This window comes from Talpa occidentalis, unplaced genomic scaffold, assembly GCF_014898055.3.
Source record: "Talpa occidentalis isolate TD23 unplaced genomic scaffold, MPIMG_talOcc4v2.1 talOcc4.11, whole genome shotgun sequence".
NCBI classification, from domain to species: Eukaryota; Metazoa; Chordata; class Mammalia; order Eulipotyphla; family Talpidae; genus Talpa; species Talpa occidentalis.
The window spans coordinates 29,962,958-29,984,621 of NW_023601104.1; the positions used below are offsets into that span (position 1 = coordinate 29,962,958).

The 21,664-nt window shown below is 40.7% G+C and overlaps 1 protein-coding gene across 6 annotated transcripts in view; it reads left to right on the top strand.

Moving 5' to 3' along the window:
- ZNF609 (zinc finger protein 609) overlaps positions 1 to 21,664 on the top strand; it is a 194,983-nt gene that overhangs the window by 147,217 nt on the left and 26,102 nt on the right. For all 6 annotated transcript variants that reach the window (XM_054688067.1, XM_054688062.1, XM_054688066.1 and 3 more), the window contains one exon: positions 156 to 381. In XM_054688067.1, coding sequence (XP_054544042.1) covers positions 156 to 381 — 226 coding nt within the window. The remainder of the gene's footprint in view (positions 1 to 155; positions 382 to 21,664) is intronic.

Consider the following 21,664-nt stretch of genomic DNA (forward strand, 5'->3'; position numbering starts at 1 on the left):
TGAGCTAGAACTTGAAAGGATGAACGTTAGCCTTCCTTATATTTTAGAGCCTTCTGCATCCAGTTAGGAAAGGTTTTAGGACTAGATTAAATACAGAGGTGTTACCTCTAAATATTCTCCCTGCAACTCAGCAACTACTTTCTCTTCTCCCACAGATGGAGTCCCCTGTCTCTACACCAGCGGTGCTGCCACTGCACCTTTTAGTGCCAGTGGTCAATAATGACATCTCATCCCCCTGTGAGCAGATCATGGTTCGTACCCGATCAGTCGGAGTCAACACATGTGATGTGGCTTTAGCCACAGAGCCTGAGTGCCTGGGCCCCTGTGAACCTGGAACAAGTGTCAATCTCGAGGGCATCGTGTGGCAGGAAACAGAAGATGGTAAGTGCTGATGTGGCTTTTCCACCCCTTCTCAATCTGTCTTACTGTTACAAATAATACTGAGTATTTATTAGAGTCTTGAGAGATTGTTGTCTGCTGATGATACCTATGCAGAGGTTTATAATGTACTTTTTTAGCAAAATCACTCAGCTTCTAGGGATTACCAGTATCAGTTTTTTAGATTATTTATCCCCCCTTCATAGCTATTCAGCAGTGTTTGCCCTGGTTCATAAGCGGTCATTTCATAGGTGCTGGCCAGGTAGTTCAAGCTCTGTCTATACTCTCCATATCCCTGTCCTTTTATTTATTTATTTATTTTTAAAAAGATTTATTTATTTATTTGCTTGTTTATACAAGCACTGGGTACAGTCAGAAGTGAGGGAGGGTGAGAGAATTCACCAGAGCCAGAGCAGGGAACAGAGCAGGCAGAGGGACCAAAGTACACCGCTGAGGGGAGCAGCGGGCTGCAGGAGAGGTCTGCGCGCCATGTGGGACCCTCCTCCGGTGGCCGGGGAGCAGCCAGGGATCAAACGGGTGCTGCAGAGGCTGCGGGCAGCTTCGCAACCCAGAGCTCAACCGCTGCGCCACCGGGGAGGCCCATCCCTGTCCTTTTATATCGGAGAATTAAAATATAAATGAACTTCTGGGTCAGGCTTGAAGAGAAAAAGTCATAAAAAGAGCAGTTGTGGGAGTCAAGGAAATGGAAAATAGTCCCTTTTCCCTCCCGATTTTAAACTTTTTTATTTTCTTACATTGTCGTTCGTTTTTGTACAATATTTGATTTCTCCCCTCAGGTGTAGTCCCCATAAATCTCCCACCACCATATCACCCATGAACTTTCACCATAGTCCCTGGTGCTCTTCCCTCCTGTTTTGACCCCACTTCTACCCCCTGTCCTGCTCTATGCCTCAGATCTGTAGTTTGCCTGCAAATTTTGTCTATTTTTTTTTTTTTGACCCTTTGTTCGGTTTCCCTATATTCCTCCTGTAAGTGAAACCATGCAATATTTTTTTTTCCTTCTGACTTATTTCACTGAGCAGAATCCCTTCTAGTTCCATCCATATTGCTACAAATGGCATGAGTTTATCTTTTTTTGATTGTGTAGATATACCACATACCACATATTCTCGATCCGTTCATCTGTATGGGGACATTTAGGTTGTTTCCATGTCTTAGCTATTGTAAATAGTGCTGTAATGAACATAGGAATGTAGGTTTCCTTTCAAATTGATGTTTTTGTGTCCTTTGGGTAGATTCCTAGGGATGGAACCTCTGGGTCATGTGGTAGCTTCATTTTTAGTAATCTGAGGAACCTCCACACAGCTTTTCATAGTGGTTGGACCAGTTTGCATTCCCACCAGCAGTGTAAGAGGGTTCTTTTTTTCTCTACATTCTTACCAACATTTCTTGTTGCCAGTTTTTTTTTTAATCTGGGCCAGAGAATAGTCACTGTTAAATTGACTTAGTGTTGGCTCATTGAAAATGCAACCTTTGCCTTTTTTTTTTTTTAAACACCTGGAGGTGCAGCCAGCTCCTTTCCTCTGGTTGCCCAGCCACGCATACCATTTCATGCATCTGTCACTTAGTACAGATTTTCTAGGCCAAGGCAATAGGGAAATGTTTACATGGTCTTGTTTTGAGGCATCCACTAAGCAGTTGGCTCGTTGTAGGGTGCTGCTGCCCAAGACTACCAGCCAATTTTCTTGTATGTTCCATTTGCCCCTGAGAACAGTATCTCTTCTGTTTTAAAAGTTCATAAACCTAAAAAAGTAGGAGTGCAATTGGGACTTAACCAGGTATTTCAGATCCCTTGGTGCCATCTGTAGCAATTTGATTTCAACACATACATTCTTTTTGAAAAGAATCCAAGTCCTTGTTGTGTGCTTACAGAGACTGGGCCTCAGAGTCCCATCAGGTCTCTGCATCAGTAGCCAGACTGTCAAAGCATCTCCATTCTGAGGAATCCAGGGGCCCAAAGGAGCAAAGCTAATTATCTCTGATTATCATAAGCTATCTTATCAGTCAGCTTGTGGAAATTCAGGTGTTTCAGTCTAATAAAAGTCTCTCTGAATATTTTGCTGTAATTCAGTATTTATTTAAAAGTGCAATAGGGGCCTTCCTAGTGACACAGTGGGTTAACTTTCAGCACTATGAAGCTGTCCCCAGCCACTGCAGCACAAGTTCAATCCCCAGCCAGGGAGCTAACCCACATGTCACAGCAGACCTTTCCTGTCTCAATTGCTGCTCCCCTCAGCAGTGTGTTTCAGTCAGTCTACCTGTTTTGTTCCCCACTCTGTCTCTGGTGAATCCTCTCACCTCCCGCACCTCTGGCCTGTACCCCAGTCCTGTATGCATAAATAAATAAATCTTAAAAAATAAATAAATAAAAGTGTAATAGGTATTGATATGATACAGGTTAAGAATTCTTGTTCCTGGCCTTCTCCTCAGCACCAGTAGAGTAAAGCTTCACCTTTCAGAATAACGTTGCTGATAAGGTTTTATTATCTGTGTGAGACCATAATGCAAAAAAAGGAAGAAAAAACCTTTTGTGTTAGAAACTGATGTAGACAGTGGAGAAGTTGACTCTGGGTGTATGTAAACAATAGACAATCTGGAAATTATGGCTATCCCTGATTTTCAAAATGATATCTGCCTGTGGCCAAATGTCTGAAAAACCAGAGTCTGTTGGAATAATAAACACATTTAGCCCTGAGCTCTGTGCCACCAAGCAACGTTTTGGACCTCTTGCCTCAATGTACTGGAGACAGAAGACATCAATTTCCTGCCTATTTATTTTACCCAGCTTTATATGGTGGCTTTTCTTCACGAGCAAGGTGCTTTTTGTATATGTGAACCTGATAAAAACTTTGCAAGTGTGAGGCTAACCCTTTCACTCACCTGAGAACAATGGATACCTTCCTATCTGTTCTCCCTCCCTGCCAAGGGAACATGGGGGATGTTAGCACAGACTTTTTTTCCCCTGTCAGTTATTGCTCTGAAAGGTTCTTTGGTTGGCTGGCATCCTATTAACAAGTTCCCCTGCTATACACTTTTAATATACCTCATACTTTATTTCACAGTACTCATCACAATTTACAATTTTGTATCTGTATAATTGTATTTTCCTATTAATGTCTATTTTTTTCACTGTTTTAGAAGTTCTGTGAACTTTAGGACTCTATTTTGTGTACCATTTTATTCACAACTCTTAATACCAGGCACCTCAAAAATACTTGAATGAACGCTTGCATATATGTCGTCACTTCAGGATCAATGTTACTATCTAACAGATATTATAATGTTGGAATTTAGGAACCATGCCAAAATTCTATACCTTCTCTGAAACTGAGAATTACTACTCCTTTCATTAGGTTTGAGATCACTCTCATTTTTTTTAAAATGTGTAGGATTTGTAGTTCTCATACTTTTTTTTTTTTTTTTTAAGATTTATTTATTTATTTATACAAGCACTGGGTACAGTCAGAAGCGCAGGAGGGTGAGAGAATTCACCAGAGCCAGAGCGGGGAGCAGAACAGGCAGAAGGACCGAAACACACTGCTGAGGGGAGCACGGGGCGGCAGGAGGGGTCTGCGCGCCACCTGGGACCCTCCTCCGGTGGCTGTGGAGCAGCCGGGGATCGAACCGGTGCTGCAGAGGCTGCGGGCAGCTTTGCAACCCAGCACTTAACCGCTTTGCCACCGGGGAGGCCCCTAGTTCTCATACTTTTAATACTGTATTTTCTCCCACCGATCATATTATGTTTTAGGATTCGCCAAGAGAACTGTTCTGCAGTTACTCTTCTTTCTGTCCATTCCAAGGGTTTTCACCTGAATAACGTGTCAGTTGGCAGTTTTTGAATTGGGATCAGAGCTAATCCACATTCCCTTTCATCTTTAGGCACCAGGGAGGTCCTGCAAAAGGTCATCTTCTGCAGATCCAGAATATCCTGTATATTGAGTTATTTTCAAGTTAATAAAAAGAACTATTTACGATACTTAAAAAATTTCATCTTGCCTTCTAGGCTTTTTGTCTGCTACCTGCCTTGCTTCTGTCTTTCTCTTTGCCCAGCAAACTACTATCTTCAAATGGAAAAACCCCTCCAGCTTAGCAAGAAGCTGTGAATGTTGGCCTCTGAGAAGAATGGAGGGCCTTGAGATCTCTGTAGAACTGAAACACCATGCTGAGAACAGGTGTAGGGGTCACGGCCTCAATTCTTCCTGCTTTCTTTGCTTGCGTGTCCTGCAGCGTTGCTTCTTTCTTTACTATCTCTCACTGCAAACCTTGCATTGGAGACATTTTAAATTCCTGCAGAGCCAGTCTCTTTTTAAGTTGTTCTTAATTCAGCCAGTACTACAAAGATCTTCCTCTACAAGGCTCAACATTAGGACTACTAGGAAGACCTGAATGTAACCTGTTACAATGCTTTCTCCAGCTTTTTTGAGACTTATTCTTAGCACTTATTCAGAGGTCTAATTCTACCTGATTTCATTTTTTTCCCATCTCACTTAAAATCAAAATAGCAGGTTCCAAGTATACTCCTGGTTCACAGGACTTACCCTTAAGGAACCCAGGGTCCTGGAAACACTGTATAAGAAACCTTAAGTCAGACCACATACTTCTGCTGAACAAAAATTTCTTAGTGATTTCTTTGATGTTTTTTAAAAAAAAAGCAACACTGACTTTACATAAGAGCTCCAGGAGATTTGCTATATAGATTCTCTTTTTTAAACAACAGTACTAAATGAAAGCCCTCAATAATGGTATATTTTACTTTGGCAAATGTGCTTTCTGGAAGAACTTGTGGTATAGTGGAAGCGCTGGAGCCAAAATCAGTAAACCTCTATACCTCTGCCACTATCATTGTAACCTGTTGGCCTCTGGGTGGGACCCGTCGCAGTTGGTGCCCTATTCCCATTCCCCAAAACAAGCAGCTGTATGCACAGTGTATTTTTCATTACTATGTGTGCCATCATGGAGAAAGTTGAGGAAACATTGAGTTAGGAGTGTCTAGGCAGGCCAGGCTGGTAGGTACAGTGGCTTCACATGTTATCAATGTTCTAGACTCTTTAACTTTACCTTTTTTTTTTTTTAAAATGTCACGATCTCTGCAGGTGGGCCAATAGCTCCTTGGCTGGTTTTTTTTTTTTTTTTTTTAATAGAGGCATGTTTGTTTTATTTGTTTGTTTGTTTGTTTGTTTTATTTATACATGCACTGGGTACAGTCAGAAGCGCGGGAGGGTGAGAGAATTGACCAGAGCCAGAGCAGGGAGCAGAGCAGGCAGAAGGACCGAAGTACACTGCTGAGGGGAGCAGTGGGCGGCAGGAGAGGTCTGCGCGCCATGTGGGACCCTCCTCTGGTGGCCGGGGAGCAGCCGGGGATCAAACCGGCACCACAGAGGCCGCGGGCAGCTTCACAACCCAGCGCTCAACCGCTGCGCCACTGGGGAGGCCCTAACTTTACCTTTTTATTGCAGAATTGCTAATATAGCTCTAGTCATCATGGATTTCCAGACTTAAAATAGGAGAAGAGTAAAACAGTATCTGCCTCCCACCTAATCTGTTTCCCTTCAAAAAGCTTTCCCAGAATAGGCACTTTAAGACTTATGTCTATATCTCTTTGGCTGTCCCTTCTGCAAGAAAGGCAAGAAAATATAGCTTTTTTAGATGGATAACTTGCTTCTCCAAACAAAATAGTCTCTTGCTAAGGGAGAAGGGGAAGCAGCTAGAGAACTGTGCCACACTTCTCTGCAGAGCCTTAACACACCATAACTTCCAGGAGTTTTTATTTCAGCAGCTTTAAGTGAATACAATCATATAGTCCTGGCTGTAGCTTCTCCCATAATTAATACTCCCAAAATTTCCTTTCTAGACTTGCCCTTTTGCCTAATTTAGCCATTTCATACTGATGACTGGAACTTCACCAGAAGTTGATTTCATAAATTCAAAATTTCTAAGAACAAAAATTAAAATAAATAAAATTTCTAAAAGAATATCCTTTCTCCTGAGATTTTGCTTTTCTCATCTTCTCTGTTTCTGTTTACTACAGCTACTTTCATCACCTACCATCCTACCAGTTTTTGAGGCTCAAACTTTTTCAGTTATCACTGATTCTTCATTCTCTATCTCTTTGTATAATTTTAGTGGTTGCTCTCAGGGTTACAATACATGTTTTAACTTTTCACACTCTACTAAAATTTAGTATTTTTACCACTTCAAATGAAGTGTAGAAATTTTATCACCATTTAAGTCCATTTACCTTCCCTTCTTTATGTTGTTATTGCCTATGAGCCATACAGAAATAGGCAGTGTTTTTAATAGTTGAAAATGGTGGAGGGGTGGGGAGTAAGGGGAGGGAATCAAAATGAGAATATTATGAGGCATGAAAATTTTATGAAAATCAGATTTCAATGTCAGTAAGGTTTTATTGGAACAGAGCCACTAATACTAATTACATGTATTTTCAGCCACTCTTGCACTAAAGTGCCAAAGAATTACAACAGAGACTTTTACTGAAAAAGTTTGCAAACTCCTGTTCTGATGTATTACATCTAATACACTGATACCCCATCAAACATTTTAAATGTCTATAAGAAAAATTTGAATGCTCTATTAGCAAAGTAAAAAAAAAAAATTCCCTTTCAATTATCAAATATACTTTAAAGAACTCAAAAGAATAGTTTGTCATATTTACCCAAATATTTAACATTCATTTTCTTCCTGATGTTCTCAGACTCCCTCTGTTTCTCTTCTGTCTGAAAATCTCCTCTCATCTTTTTAGACCAGGTCCACTGGCTAGGAATTCTCTCATAATGTCTTTACTTCATCTTTATTCCTAAAATACATTTTTTCTGTATAAAGAAATCTAGGCTTGCATTTCTTTTCTTTTAGCACTTTAAAAATGTTCTGTTTACTTTTAGCCTTCCTTGGCTCTAGTGAAAAATACAAAATCACTTAAATCATTGTTGTCCTGTAAGTAGTATGTTGTTTTCCCCTAGTCATTTTCAAAATTTTTCTGTCCTTTTCAGCCATGTGATTATAGTGTGTGATGTATCTGACATGAATCTCTTTGGGTTTATCCTATTTGGAGATTCACTGAGCTTCTTGAATGGGTAAATTTGTCTTTTTTCAAAATTTGGAAGTCTTCTGCCTTTACTTCAAACATTTTTTTCTGACCCTGCTCTTTCTCCTATCCTTCTGAAACCCTGCAAATATGGGAATGTCACAGTTTATGGGTCCTCACCCATGCACTTAACAGTTGCAAGACAAGACTCAAACACAGAGTGTAACAACAACAGGGTTTATTTATAATGGGGGAAATTGGAAGCGATTTAAAAAGGGGGAAAGTTTTTAAGACTGCAGACAGTTGTTCGTCCTACCCTGGATAGTGTCCTTAGTGTCTAGTCGTCCAAACCAAAAGCTGCTGGTGAAAAATGGCATTGCCCTTCTCATGAGAGACTGGAGCTAGTGGCACATCAGTAAGTGCCAACTCACAGTGGCAGCTGGAAGTAATCACAAGTGGCACTGCTGAGGCAACACCACAACAGCCAGCAGTAGCAGTGATCCAGAGGTGGGAGTAGGCAGCCCCAGAGGCAACAGCAAAAGGAGAAGCTCTAGAGGTGGCGCGGGCACTGGCCAGTGGCACCCACCAGGAGGTGGTGCTGGAGGGTCAGTCAGCTATTAGAGGTGGCACCAGTCAGACTGGAGGCAGAAGTGGCAGTAGATAATCTGAAGCGAAGGTTGTGCCAGGCAAGATTGTTCAAGTTGGAGATCTGAAGATAGAAACTGATTATATTTCAAAGTGGAAATGTGTTAAATCTGTCCACTGCCCCAGTTTTTATGGCTTTTAAAGTTTTTTTTACGCCTCCCCTTGCTCTGAGGTTTCAAACCTGATTGGTATGTTTTCAGACTGGCACAAGTTTCAAAACCCAAACTCAGATCCAACCAGTGCATGAAACCCAACCTGTGGCTGGTGTGATGGTGAACACGGGGTGCAGTGGAGCCAGGCACAGCCTGCCACACCTGATTACTAAAGGGGGGCCTCAGAGGAGCCAGACAAGCTCCTCTGCATCTCTGAGCCAGGAGCTGCGAGCTCCTCTTACACTTCTATTTTTTTTTTAGGATTTATTTATTTATGCATACAAGAGCTGGGGTACAGGCCAGAGATGCGGGGGGGTGAGAGGATTCGCCAGAGACAGAGTGGGGAACAGAACAGGCAGACTGACTGAAACACACTGCTGAGGGGAGCAGCGGGCAAGTCAGGAGAAGTCTACTGCGCCATGTGGGTTGCTCCCTGGCTGGCCGGGTATCGAACTTGTGCTGTAGAGGCTGTAAATTGCTTCATAGTGCGGTGCTTAACCCCTTGCGTCACCAGGGAGGCCCTCCTCTTACACTTCTAAAACTGCAATGACATAAATATTAAGCCAGTACTTACTTGTTTCCACTTGAATACTTACCTGTCTTTTCTCCTTTTTTGGACAAGAAAATGGCTGAGGCAAGGAATTGCAATTTGTATGTGGTTTTATTCACAAGGACTTGTTCAGACTATACACACACACACACACACACACTCAATAAATATTTGATTAACAAAATTTATTGTGCCCTGTATCCATGTGTTTCAGGCATATAGCTAAAAAGGCTGTGTATTGACTAAAAATAATGAGAACTTTTTTACTGTACTTTTTTCTTTAACAGTGACTTCTACCACTAATCTTTTGAAATTACAGTTGACCCTTGAACAATGCAGAGGTTAGGGGCACCAACCCTCCTGCACAACCAAATATCCATGCATATCTTTTGATTCCCTACTTAATTGTTCGATCTTACTAATAAAATTAGTTATTAATAATAACTGTTAAGTCTACTAATAATATAAACAGCATACATTTTGTGTTGCAAGTATTATGTACCATATTCTTACAACAAAGTAAGCTAGAGGAAAGATTTTAATTAATTATTAGAAAGAAACAATACATTTGCAGTACTATATGGTATTTATTGGTACCTTAAGTTTATGTTGTCTGTTTACAAGAAATTCTTGTATAAGTGGACCTGCATAGTTTAAACCTGTGTTGTTCAAGGGTTAACTGTATAAAAGTCAAAGATTTTACCTGTCTTCCAAAGCTGAATTCTAGCTTAATGGTGGAGAGAAGGAAGTTTTCTATTTTTGCACTCATTAAAAAGTATATGTACATATACACATGCAATTTGCAGCAACATGGATGGCGCTGGAAGGGATCATGCTCAGCGAAATAAGCCAGAAAGAAAAAGAAAAATACCGGATAGTCTCACTCATAGCAGGAATCTAGAAAACTTAAATAAGGGACCAGGAAAAAGAATAACTGTAAGAAAGTAAAAATCAAAATCAACAAACAACTATGAACCAGAGACACTCTATGGGGGGTGGGGGGCGGGGAGGAGAGGTATTGGGGTCAAAAAAAAAAGGGGTCGCAATTGTATGGGGAATATAAAAATAAAAAGAAAAAAAAATTAATTAAAAAGTATATATACAGGGCCTCCCTGGTGGCACAAGGGGTTAAGACGCAACCCCTGAAGCTGTCTGCAGCACAAGTTCGATCCCTGGTCAGCCAGGGAGCAACCCACATGGCGCAGCAGACCTCTCCTGCCTTGCCCATAGCTCCCCTCAGCAGTGTACTTCGGTCAATCTGCCTATTCTGTTCTCCACTCTGTCTCTGGTGACTCCTCTCATCCCCCACACCTCTGGCCTGTACCCCAGCTCTTGTATGCATAAATAAATCTTTTTAAAAAGAGTATATGTACAAGCGAACATCTCCACATCAAAGTTTATTTTATTCCAATAACTAGGAGTGTCGGGAACTGTTCGAGAAGAACTGTTTCAGTGAATAATAGTAGTAAGAAGGCATAGTGGTACACAAAAAATTGTCTCTGAACCAGAGTAAGGGGAGTAGGGCTCTGATGGTACCATAACACCCTGTGTCATCATGGGAAGTCTCTTCTCCTGATCTTAGGATTCTAATTTAAAGGAGAAAAAAAGGAGGAACCTTAGACTACCCTGCACTGTCTAGTGGAACTTTTTGCAATGGAAATATGTTCTCCAAAATGGTAGTTTAGTCGTATGTGATACTGAGCAGCTGAAATGTGGCACGAAGAGTGGAGTTTTAAATTTTATTTAAAGTTAAATAGTCACTGGTAACTAGTGGTTTAATGTATTATAAATAGGGGCTGGGCAGTCTGTAAATTATATGTATTCATAAACTCTGAGATGGAATGAAGAGTAATTGTGTGGGAGGTTGGAGGAGGAGAAGGTGGTAAATAGCTGACATCTATACAGACCTAGGGTGTATCCTGTGTACTCTGGCTGATACCTGGGGATACATTTGGCCCTGCTTCAGACCCTGTGGTTGATCCCTGTGCTCTGGTCTATAGGTTGCAGTTTTCTTTTTATCAGATATAGGCAATGTTTTTGCTTAGCAGGAAGATAGTTTGCCTCTGGTAGTTCTACTGAGAACCTGCCTCAGAAGTTCTTCTTCCTCGTGGCAGATAACAGCTGTGGGTCTTTATCCTTCCCACTAAAAAGAAGGGACTGTCCATTAATCCTCTTTAATAGAAATAGTGACCTCGGTAGTTTGGCTTGTTCTGTGAGTCTGGTGTAAAAAGTGTGTGTGAACAATGCAGTATGTAACTTCGATATTTATACTGGTACTCAGCTATCAGTTTTTCTTTCTCCTTGGCAATAATCAGTACTCCTGCACCTTCAGTCGCCTCAGGCGGCATTCACCTGGAGAGAAATGGTGCACAGTGACCAAGCAGTTCTCCACTGCTTTGCCAGTTGCAGAGTAGCCTGACTCCCAAAGAAAGAGCTCTGCCAGTCATAAAGAGCCTAGCAGTCATTGTCTGGCACCACAAATCTTCATAGCAACAGACCACCACATGGCAACAGCAGCCACACAAAGGAAACATTAGGGAAATCAATTCTTACTTTCTCCCACCCCTCCCCCACCCAAAACAACTGCCAACACATTCTTCCCACCTAGCAGTTTATTCCCAGGGGATGCTTTAGGGCAGTGACCGTGTTTACATCCCCCTGTGGATTATATTATCTGTCTGCTGCCATACAGCTAAATCCTGAAACCCTAAGAAAATCAGTTGGTTACAGACTTTTTTGAGTTTCATTTTACAAATTAGACTGCAGTGTAAACTAATCCCCACGGGAGAGACATGTCCTTTATGCGCTCTCACTCGCCGCCTCTGTGCAGCAAACAGCAGGCTCCGTAGTTGGCCAGGTGGTAAACTTGAGAGATAGGTAAAGTTGTTTTAAATGCGATTCTTTGGATATTTCAGTAGCAAAACCCTCAGGTAGACTCAGAGACCTATTTTGTTGCCAATACCATCCTTTAATGCGTAATTATATTCCTAATGCTTAATCTAATGCTTAAAAAAAAAATTTTTTTTTAAAAAAAACTGGGGCATAGCTTCAGCTTATTTAGTGATATGAGTCCAAGAGAAAGACCCCATTCCAGAAGCCTTGGTGTTTTCTTGCCCTGTTGATAAACAAGGTCATTTAACTGGTCTAGGCTTTAGTTTCTTCATTTGCAAGTTGAGGGAGTTGGACTACATCTCTTTGTGGTCCTTGTTCCTTTGATATTTACAGTTCTGTGATCATTTATTTGTGTGGGACAGAAGTGGGACCTGTCTTTGTTAATCATTCGTTGTGGAAAATGTTGTTGAACCCTCCACTCTCAGCGCTTACACTGCTAAAAACAGGTCCTGGCCCTGCCCTAGTTGATAAAGCTGCTGTAACAATGATGGGCAGAAGCTATTAACAAACTTGGCAACTAGCCTTTTCTCCCATGGCAGTAGTTTCAGACCAGTTCAGGCAGCTTTGCTCCCAGGTCACTGCTTCTGCCTCTTAATAATACCAGTGAGAACTGACTCTCCCCCCACCCCACCTCCTTTACACTGTGCCTTCCTCTGCCCCCTCCTGCCTCACCCTGTCTCCTCTCTCTCTGTCTCTCTCTGTCTCTCTCTGTCTCTCTCTCTCTCTGACTACTCTATGAAACAAGGAGCTGTTCTCCACCTCTTGTGATACTTCATTATCCCATCTCCCTCAGGCTTTACAGAACAAAGACATCATAGGGCATCAACTTTATAATTTAGGCAGCTGGAGATAATTTCCCCAGGATAGGGTGGGTAGGTAGCTGATTCCCCCTGGCATGAGGCAGCATTACTAAATGGCCTTGTGTTTTGTCTGCCAGGCTTAGGCTTTGTTAGAACCATTCAGGCTTCTCTGTATTTGAGTTAAATTATAGTGGCAAACCAGACCCATGTACTTCTGGAGGGGTTGGGGTTAGGAAAATAATGCAAAGTATGTCATTTATGGGCCCTACTACTTGCTAATTGCTCAAGGAATTTTTGTTTAATCCACTGTCCCTGTGCTTACTCCTGCCAGATCCTTTATTTCCCTTAGTGCTGCCTTCATGGCCTTCTCCATAGCAACCAGCTCTGTGACAAAAAAGGCTGTGGTGAGAAATTGAGTAGACCTCCCTCCCACAAGTTGTACTCTATTTTCTCTTTAAGACGACTAAAAAAAGTCTAAAAGACTGCTATCAAATAATTTTCTACACCCATTGAACTCACAATCAAATGAAACTTTTAACCCTGAACTAATTCAGTTAACAGCCTGCCTTCTCCTTATTTGACTCTGATTATCCCCATCTTCTGAACATTTTCCCACATCATTCAGTACATTTGAAATACTGTGCATATTCCCATTTACTGAGCTCCCCTCTACTTTTTAGCTTTTAGCCTATTCTTTATAATTATGATATTTAAAAAAAGAAGTCTCCCAGAATCAAGTGTCAATATGAAGAAAGAACAGATAAGAAAGCAGGAACCTACCTCACTCCACAACCACGAGCTGTTGCATCAGATACCAGAGTGGTCTGCTGTCCTGGAGGTTGGGCAGTTTGCCTGATATAGCCAACGAGTCTGCCTCTCAGCTGACCGTGGCGTGATCTATAGAAGTCACAAGTCCAAAAGTTTGGGTGGTGGTTGTTTTTTTTTTTTTTTTATGTCAGTGGGTCTTACTGAACAATAATATAAACAGGTGCACAAATCATAAGCATGCAGGTCATTGAATTTTCTTTTCTTTTTTTTTTTTTTTTAAAGATTTATTTATTTATTTATACAAGCACTCGGTACAGTCAGCAGCGCGGGAGCGTGAGAGAATTCACCAGAGCCAGAGCGGGGAGCAGAGCAGGCAGACTGATGAGGTACACTGCTGAGGGGAGCAGCGGGCACGGCAGGAGAGGTCTGCGCGCCATGTGGGACCTTTGCCGGTGGCAGGGGATCGAACTGGCGCTGCAGAGGCTGCGGGCATATTTGCAGCCCAGCGCTCAACTGCTGCGCCACCAGGGAGGCCCAGGTCATTGAGTTTTCAAAGTGAACACACTTTGACGTATCAGCATCTAGATGATGAAATGCTGTTTCCAGAACTCCAGGAACCCCTTCATGTTTCCCTTCCAATAGCTGAACCCCAAAGCTAATCAAATTAACTGCTAACATCGTAAAATAGTGTTGCCCAGTTTGAGCTTTATAGAAATAGAATCATTATAGTATATGCTTTGTTATGTCTAGTTCAACATTTTGTCAGGGAAATTCATCCAAGCTCTTGCACATAGTGGGACTTGATTGGCATTATTTTAGTATTTCATTAGGTGAACATTGTTATTAAAGTTGGAGATTGCTGTGGAAAATGTTGCTGTAAAAATTCTTGTATGTGTCTTTTAGGGAGTATGTGTACACATTCCTACTCTTAAGAATGAAATTCCTGGGTCAGAAGGAATGCATATTATTAGTCTTAATAGACATTGCCAGTCCCAGAGTGTCTGATCAATTTATAGCCCTACTTCCAATTAGAATTCTGGTTGCTATGCACTTGACCTTACTTGTCTTTTTCGTTTTAGCCATACTGGTTTCTGTGTAGTAGTATCTTGTTGTGGTATTAATTTGCATTTCCATGATAATTCATGAGATTCAGCATTTTTTCATGTGCTTGTGGGACATTTGGAAATCTTTTAATGAAGTTCCTGTTCAAAACTTCTACCCATTTTTGGACTGGGATATGTTTTATTCCTACTAATTTGTAGTAGTTCTTTGTATATTGTTACAAGTCCTTTGTCAGGTATATGTATTATGAATATCTTCTATATCTTATCTTTTAATGGTACCTTTTCATGAATGGAAGTTCTTTGTTTTTATATTGTCCAATTTAGTATTTTTTTCCTTCAGTGTTTTTTTGTGCCCTGTTTAAGAAAAAAAATCTTTCCCAAGATAATACAGATGATCTATGATTTGTTTGCTTGTTTTCCTGAGCACTTTGTTGTTTTTCTTTTCATATCTAGATCTAGCTAAAATTGACTCCCAATTAACATCTAACATCTAAAGGTTAGATGTTAATTGGGAGTCAAGATTCTATTATTTTCATATGGATACCTGATTGACCCAGCATCCCATTGAAAATGACTATCCTCTCCTTCCACTGCATTGCAGTGTCACGTTTATCATAAATCAAGTGACCTGTGTGTGGGTTTACTTCCGGACTTTGTCTTCTGTCCCATTCTTCCATTTGTCTGATCTTGTGTCAATTCTACACTGTCTTAATGACTGTAGCCATGTAGTGTCTGATAGTGAAGTCCTGTAGCATATTGTACTTCTTCAAGATTGCCTTGGCTGTTCTTGGCCTTTTGCATTTTCATATACATTTTAGGATCAACTTGTGAATTTTTCTGCTAAGCTTTTGATTGGCTTACATTGAATCTATAGATCAATTTAAGGAAGACCCAAAAATTCTGTCCTGTTATTTAAACTAATGTTGCTCAGTTATGGGGATGGAAATGGGAGGTGTCAGTACAAATTACTGATACATCACTTATGGGGCTTGTTTAAAATATATGTTAGCTGTCCCCCACTCTTAATGTTCTGTATCAACAGGCCCCGGATGGAACTTGGAAATGTTTATTGTGAAACACCCCCCCCCCCCCAAATTAGGATCTGCTGCTATCACTGTTGTTCTCCACCCACCCTATTTGAGAATCACTGACATAGACTCCTAGACTGTAATCTCCTTGGCCAGCAGCAGTCATTCATTGAAGCTAGTTAGGGTAAAATCTGACAAATTTAATCAACAGCAGGCTGTTAGGGCTGTATTACTTTCCTAGGACTGTTTTAACAAAGTGCAAAAAACTGGGTGACTTTAAACAACCCATCAGTCTGGAGGCTAGAAGTCAAATTCACAGTATTGGTAGGGTTATGCTCTCTCTTGTGGTTCTAGGGAGAGTCCTTCCTTTCCTCTTCTGTCTTCTGTTGGTTGCTGGCAATTCTTGGCATCCTTGGCTTTGAATCAATAGCTGCCATTACTCCCATTACATGGCTGTCTTCTCCCTGTTTGCCTTCAAATCACCCTCCCTCTGTGTGTGTCTTATCAGTGTCCTAATGTCCCCTTTTTATAGGATGTTTTATAGAATGTTTTTAAGGACATCAGCCATGTTGGATTAGGGCCCACCCAAATGACTTAATTTTAACTTGATTGTTTCTATAATGATCCTGTTTCCAAATAAGATCACATTCTGAAGTATGGGAATTAGGACTTAAATATTTTGGGAGGGGGGTGAGAGTGGCAATTTAACCCATAATAGGCCAATGAAAATTTCAGAATGATTATTATCACAAGTTGAAAAAAGGCAGGAAATCTAGAACTGTGCAGGACAGTGAGAAACATTGCTTCCCAAAAAACTGCCCCGGCAGAAGAGAGTCTACCCTAGAGGATCCCAAAACTGTTACATAGTTCCTTTCTCTACATTACTATTTCCCCTTTTCTTGGCACTGAGAGCCAATGTAGTTTAGTTCTTTCTCCTCTGTAGACAAACCTTAAAATGTTAAATGGAGGTTACTAGAAAGAAAAAGAAGGGGCCTCCCTGTTACAGAGTTCGTCTCTCTACAATACTATTTCCCCTTTTGTTGGCACTGAGAGCCAATGTAGTTTAGTTCTTTGTTAACAAACCTTAAAATGTTAAATGGAGGTTAACTAGGAAGAAAAAGAAGGGACCTCTCTGGTGGCACAAGGGGTTAAGATGCAACCTATGAAGCTGTCCGCAGCCACTGCAGCACGAGTTCGATCCCAAGCCAAGGAGCTACCCACATGGCGCACCAGACCTCTCCTGACCCGCCTGCTGCTCCCCTCAGCAGTGTATTTCAGTCAGTCTGCCTGTTCTGTTTCCCTCTCTGTCTCTGGTGAATCCTCTCACCCTCCATACCTCTGGCCTGTACCCCAGTTCTTGTATGCATAAATAAATAAATCTTAAATTTTAGAAAGAAAAAGAAGCTTTAGCAGTTAGCTGCATTTCCAGTCTTGTAGCTGAAGAAAGACAAAAGGAAGGGTGCCTCACTTAGGCCCTTAACCATGATCTTGTCCTGGTTTTTCCTGCTAGGTTGTACAGTAGTAAAACTGGGCATGTTGATACCATCTCAACTTCAGGCAACTATTTCCTCAAAGCTGTTTCATGGAAATGATGCCATTCTTATTCCTAGTGCTTTTCAGATAGGGACTCCAGCTGGACAGCCTAAGGCATGATGACCTCTGCTGAGCCACTTCCCACACCCTACCCGCACACTGTGGGTACAGTGTATGGTTACCTCAGCAAGAGGAAAGGGAGGATGTGTGATTTGAGGGTGTGGTGAAGCTGTTGTACTTATGCAAAGTTTCCATGCTGCAGGAATTTGTAAAGGGAGGAAAAACTCTCAGATTAGTGGTTCTCCCAGCCTCCCCATGGAGGTAGGGTGGTTACATTTGGTGGATGTATACATTGGCCTTACATGTCTGTACCCTATACCAATTTTTTTTTTACTATTTGTAGTTTTAGTATAGGCAGATCTACCACTCCCCAAATCGGTACGTACTTGCAGTGGCTTCTACTGGCTATTATGCGTTTGCCTGAAATTCTGTGGAGAGAAAATACCACAACCATGTGAAAATATTTTAGGATGATGGGTGTTATTTTTGTGTTTTCTTTGGCTCATTCAGCCCAAGAAGATTCTAGAAATAAGGATTTAGGATTTTTTTTTTCTGTTTGTTTCCTGTCAATCCCAGAACTAAAGGCATAAAAAATTGAGTATAACCATTTTCCCTAGTAGTTGTTCCCAGATTTTAGTGCACATTAGAATATGAGGGTGGAGATCTTTAAAATCCTAATGCTGAGGTCTTACCCATTTAAATAAAATCAGAATGTCTATAGGTGGGAGCCAGGTGTGTCTAACTTTTAAAGATCTCCAGGTGCACCATGTGCAGCAAAGTTTGGGAACCATGGGCTCCAAACATTTCTGCAGATAACTTTATCCCAGATTGCTTTATTGGGTTAACCTCAGAGATGAATAGTGTCAATAAAGGCTCCTGGGAAGTATAGAGTCTCTTTGAAAGTATCTTCTCTAAAGGAATTTTTTTTCCCCTAAAGGCATAATAACCACATTTCTGCCTTTGGGTTTCTGATTTTGGACAACCTCCCCTATAGTCAAATCCATGACTTTTTTTTTTTTTTTTTTAGATTAATTAATTTTTTTCTTACATTGTTGTAGTCTCCATAGTTCTCACACCATCATAGCACCCATGAATCATCACCATTATTCCCTTGTGTTCTTCCCTCCCCTGTTTTTTTTTTTTTTTTTTTTTAAGATTTATTTATTTATGCAAGCACTGGGCACAGTCAGAAGTGCGGGAGGGTGAGAGAATTCACCAGAGCCAGAGCGGGGAGCAGAGCAGGCAGAAGACCGAAGTACACTGCTGAGGGGAGCAGCGGGCGGCAGGAGAGGTCTGCGCGCCATGTGGGACCCTCCTCCAGTGGCCGGGGAGCAGCCTGGTGCCGCAGAGGCTGCGGGCAGGTTCGCAGCCCAGCGCTCAACCACTGTGCCGCCAGGGAGGCCCCTTCCCTCCCCTATGTTAACTCCCCCTCCCTCTTCTTAAAATCCATGACTTTTGGGTGAATGGATTGCTATGATAAGTGAGGGAAAATCTTGGGAATGGTGTCATGAAACTAATTTGAGGTTCTGCCTGCATGGGGTTTGGTAGGACATAAGAATTTATAGCACAGCAAAGAATTCTCTGTAATAATTTTCACTGCTGCAGACAAATTTGAAACAAGTTTTTCCTGAGTGTGGCAATCTTTATCAAAGTTCCTGATATTACTACATAGCAAACCCATAAAATAAAAAGGGTTATCAGATAAAAATCGATGGGGAGGGGACAGGGGGAGAGATCTTTACCAGTAAATGAACCACAAATTGTCCTAATTTTCCCTAGTCTTCTCTTTTCTGAAGACTACTTACTCTTATAAATTTCTGGTATTATATTTACTCTTCCCCTAGATTACTGATTTGAACTTTTGTCCTGGAAGAAAGAGTGCTCAGAAATTTGCATACTGTCTAATCACACGGTTAGTGTGGTTAGTGGGTTAAATGTTAGTAATGGGCCAGAGATCAACTGTGGGGAGAAAATCCTTTATTCCCCTAACTGGGGCTATCACAGAGGTAATAGAACCTAGACTTCCAAGTCAGTCTTTCTCATAGACATCCTCATGTAAGCCTCCTTCCTCTCTCAGTGCTGGCCAGTTTCCTGCACTGTATTACTTCAGGCCAAGCTATGTTTACAGGTTTCCAGAAACTCTGACTTACTTTCATATGCTCTCTTCTTCTACCCACTTTTGTTTATAAAAAGGACTGAAAAATCTGAAACTAGTATTGACTGGGAGTTAAGATGTTGAAATGTTTGTTGCAGATGAGCCCTCCACCTCCTCCCTGCCCCAACTTTAACATCAGTGGACAAACAGGTCTGTCATTCTCCTTTAGAAAGAAATTGGAACTATGCACAGCCTATTAATAAACTCTTGATCATTTACTAGTGGCTAAAAGGATCTTTGGCAGACACAAGAGGTTTTGGGAGAGTAAAGAGGACTTTACTAAGAAAGCAAAGAGAAAAGCACCACTGAAGGCACATTCAGCTTCTAGAGAATAGGACTAAATTGAACAATTTGGCACCAGTGTAAAGTGTGTCAACAACAACCATTAGTGTTTATTGTTAACCATTCCATTAGCACTGGGCATTAGGCTTAGCACTTTTTATTTCTCTAGCCAACCTAAGGAAATACAGCTTCCAAGTGAGTCTGGTTTTTTTTTTTTTTTGTTTGTTTTTTTTAAGTTGAAAAGCTTTTTGAAAAGAGAAAAGAACAAACAGAAAGAAGCAGGTTCTTTAAAAATAACAGGTGTTAGAACTGATATTTACATGCCCAGGGCTAAGTCCCTTTACCAAAAATTCCTCCTCAAGATGTGAGTCTTAGGGGTCAATTGAAAAATTGCATAAACAATGGTAAATGGCTTGGTACCAAAGGACTACTGCTAAGTACTGTGTTTTAAGTCCAAAGTGGGCCCTGTGTGAATGAATGATCTGACATATCATCTATAAATAGTGGACAAAATTATAAAAGTTGGTAAGTTGAAAGTTTGAAGTATAAAAGCATTTTATCCCTATCTTTGGACTAAGAGATCCCCTCCAAGATCACATTCTAGGAAGACGAGGAAAGTCGATTCTTAAAATACTCTTTGTTTTAAACTGTGTTGTATTGTGCTTTGAATTCAGAATGAGAAGCAATAAGCTATTTCTCCTCCTACAGTTTCTACCCCACCACTAGCAACTATTTTTTCCTCTATTTTCTTAAAAATATGTATTTTTATTGATTTAAATAGAACATCTGGTTTCTTGGATATGATATGAAAAGCACAGGCAACAAAAGAAAAACTAAATTGGATTCCATCAAAATGAAACTTGTATTCATCCAAAGACATTATCAAGAAATTGAAAATAACAGTCTACAGTGGGAGAAAATAATTACAAATCTGTTAAGAGATTAATATTTACAATATATAACGAACTCCTAAAACTCAACAATAATTTTTAAAAATGCCGAGTCAAAAATGAGAATGAACTTGAATAGACATTTTGCTTAAAGAAGCTATTCAGAGAGCCAAAAAGCACATAAAAAGATGCACAATATCATTAATTATAAAGGAAATGGAAAAAAAAAACAATAGGTACCCCTGCATATCTGCTAAGACGGCTATTATCAGAAAAGTGGAAACTAACAAGTATGGAGAATATGTGGAGAAATTGGGCCCCTTACGGATTGTAGGTGAAGACAAAATGTTGCATACTTTGTGTGAAACAGTTTGGTTATTCCTCAAAAAGCTAAACATGGACTGAACACATGACCTAGCAATTGTGTTTCTAGGTATACACTGCAAAGAGTTGAAAACAGGTGTTCAGACAAAACTTATACACAAATATACATAGTAGAATTATTCACAATTACCAAAAAATGGAAACAACCAATGTCCAACAACATGAATGGATCGACAAAGTGTGTGTATATCTTACATGGACTAGAAAACAATAGGAAGGAATGGAATTCTGGTACATGCCACGTTGTGGGTAAGCCTTGGAAACATGCCATGTAAAGGCAAAAAACAGGTATTCTATGATTCCACTTGTATGAGGTCTCTGGAATAGGCAAATTTATAGTTAGTAGGAACTTGGGCAGGGGAAGTAAGGACCTAATTGTTATTGGCTACAGAGTTTGTGTTTCAGGTGATTTAAAAGAGTCTTAAAAATAGTGTGGTTGTGGGTGGGAAATAATTTCTTATTGTTGAACATTTGGAAAACAAAAAGGAGAAATCATAAATCTCATAAGACACCAGAGAACCACTGTTATGATTTTGTTAAACATACATTTTTGTTTTATTTTTAATAACATGGAACCCTTCTCTGTATCTTGTTTGTTAATTGAGGAATATATATATCATGAGTATTATCCTATAACACTCTGTTTTCCCATAACATTTAAGTGCAAACATATTCCATGTTAAGAGAAAGGATACTTACTGTATTTGATTTATTTAACCTAGCTATATCCTTTTTTAAAAGATTTATTTATTTATGAATACAGGAACTGGGGTGTAGGCCAGAGATGTGAGGGGTGAGAGGTTTCACCAGACACAGAGTGAGGAACAGAATAGGCAGACTGACTGAAATACACTGCTGAGGGGAGCAGCGGGCAAGACAGGAGAGGTCTGCTGCGCCCTGTGGGTAGCTCCCTGGCCAGCCAGGGATCGAACTCATGCTGCAGAGGCTGCAAATTGCTTCACGGTGCTGTGCTTAACCCCTTGTGCTACCGGGGAGGCCCTAGTTATATCCTTTTCTTAA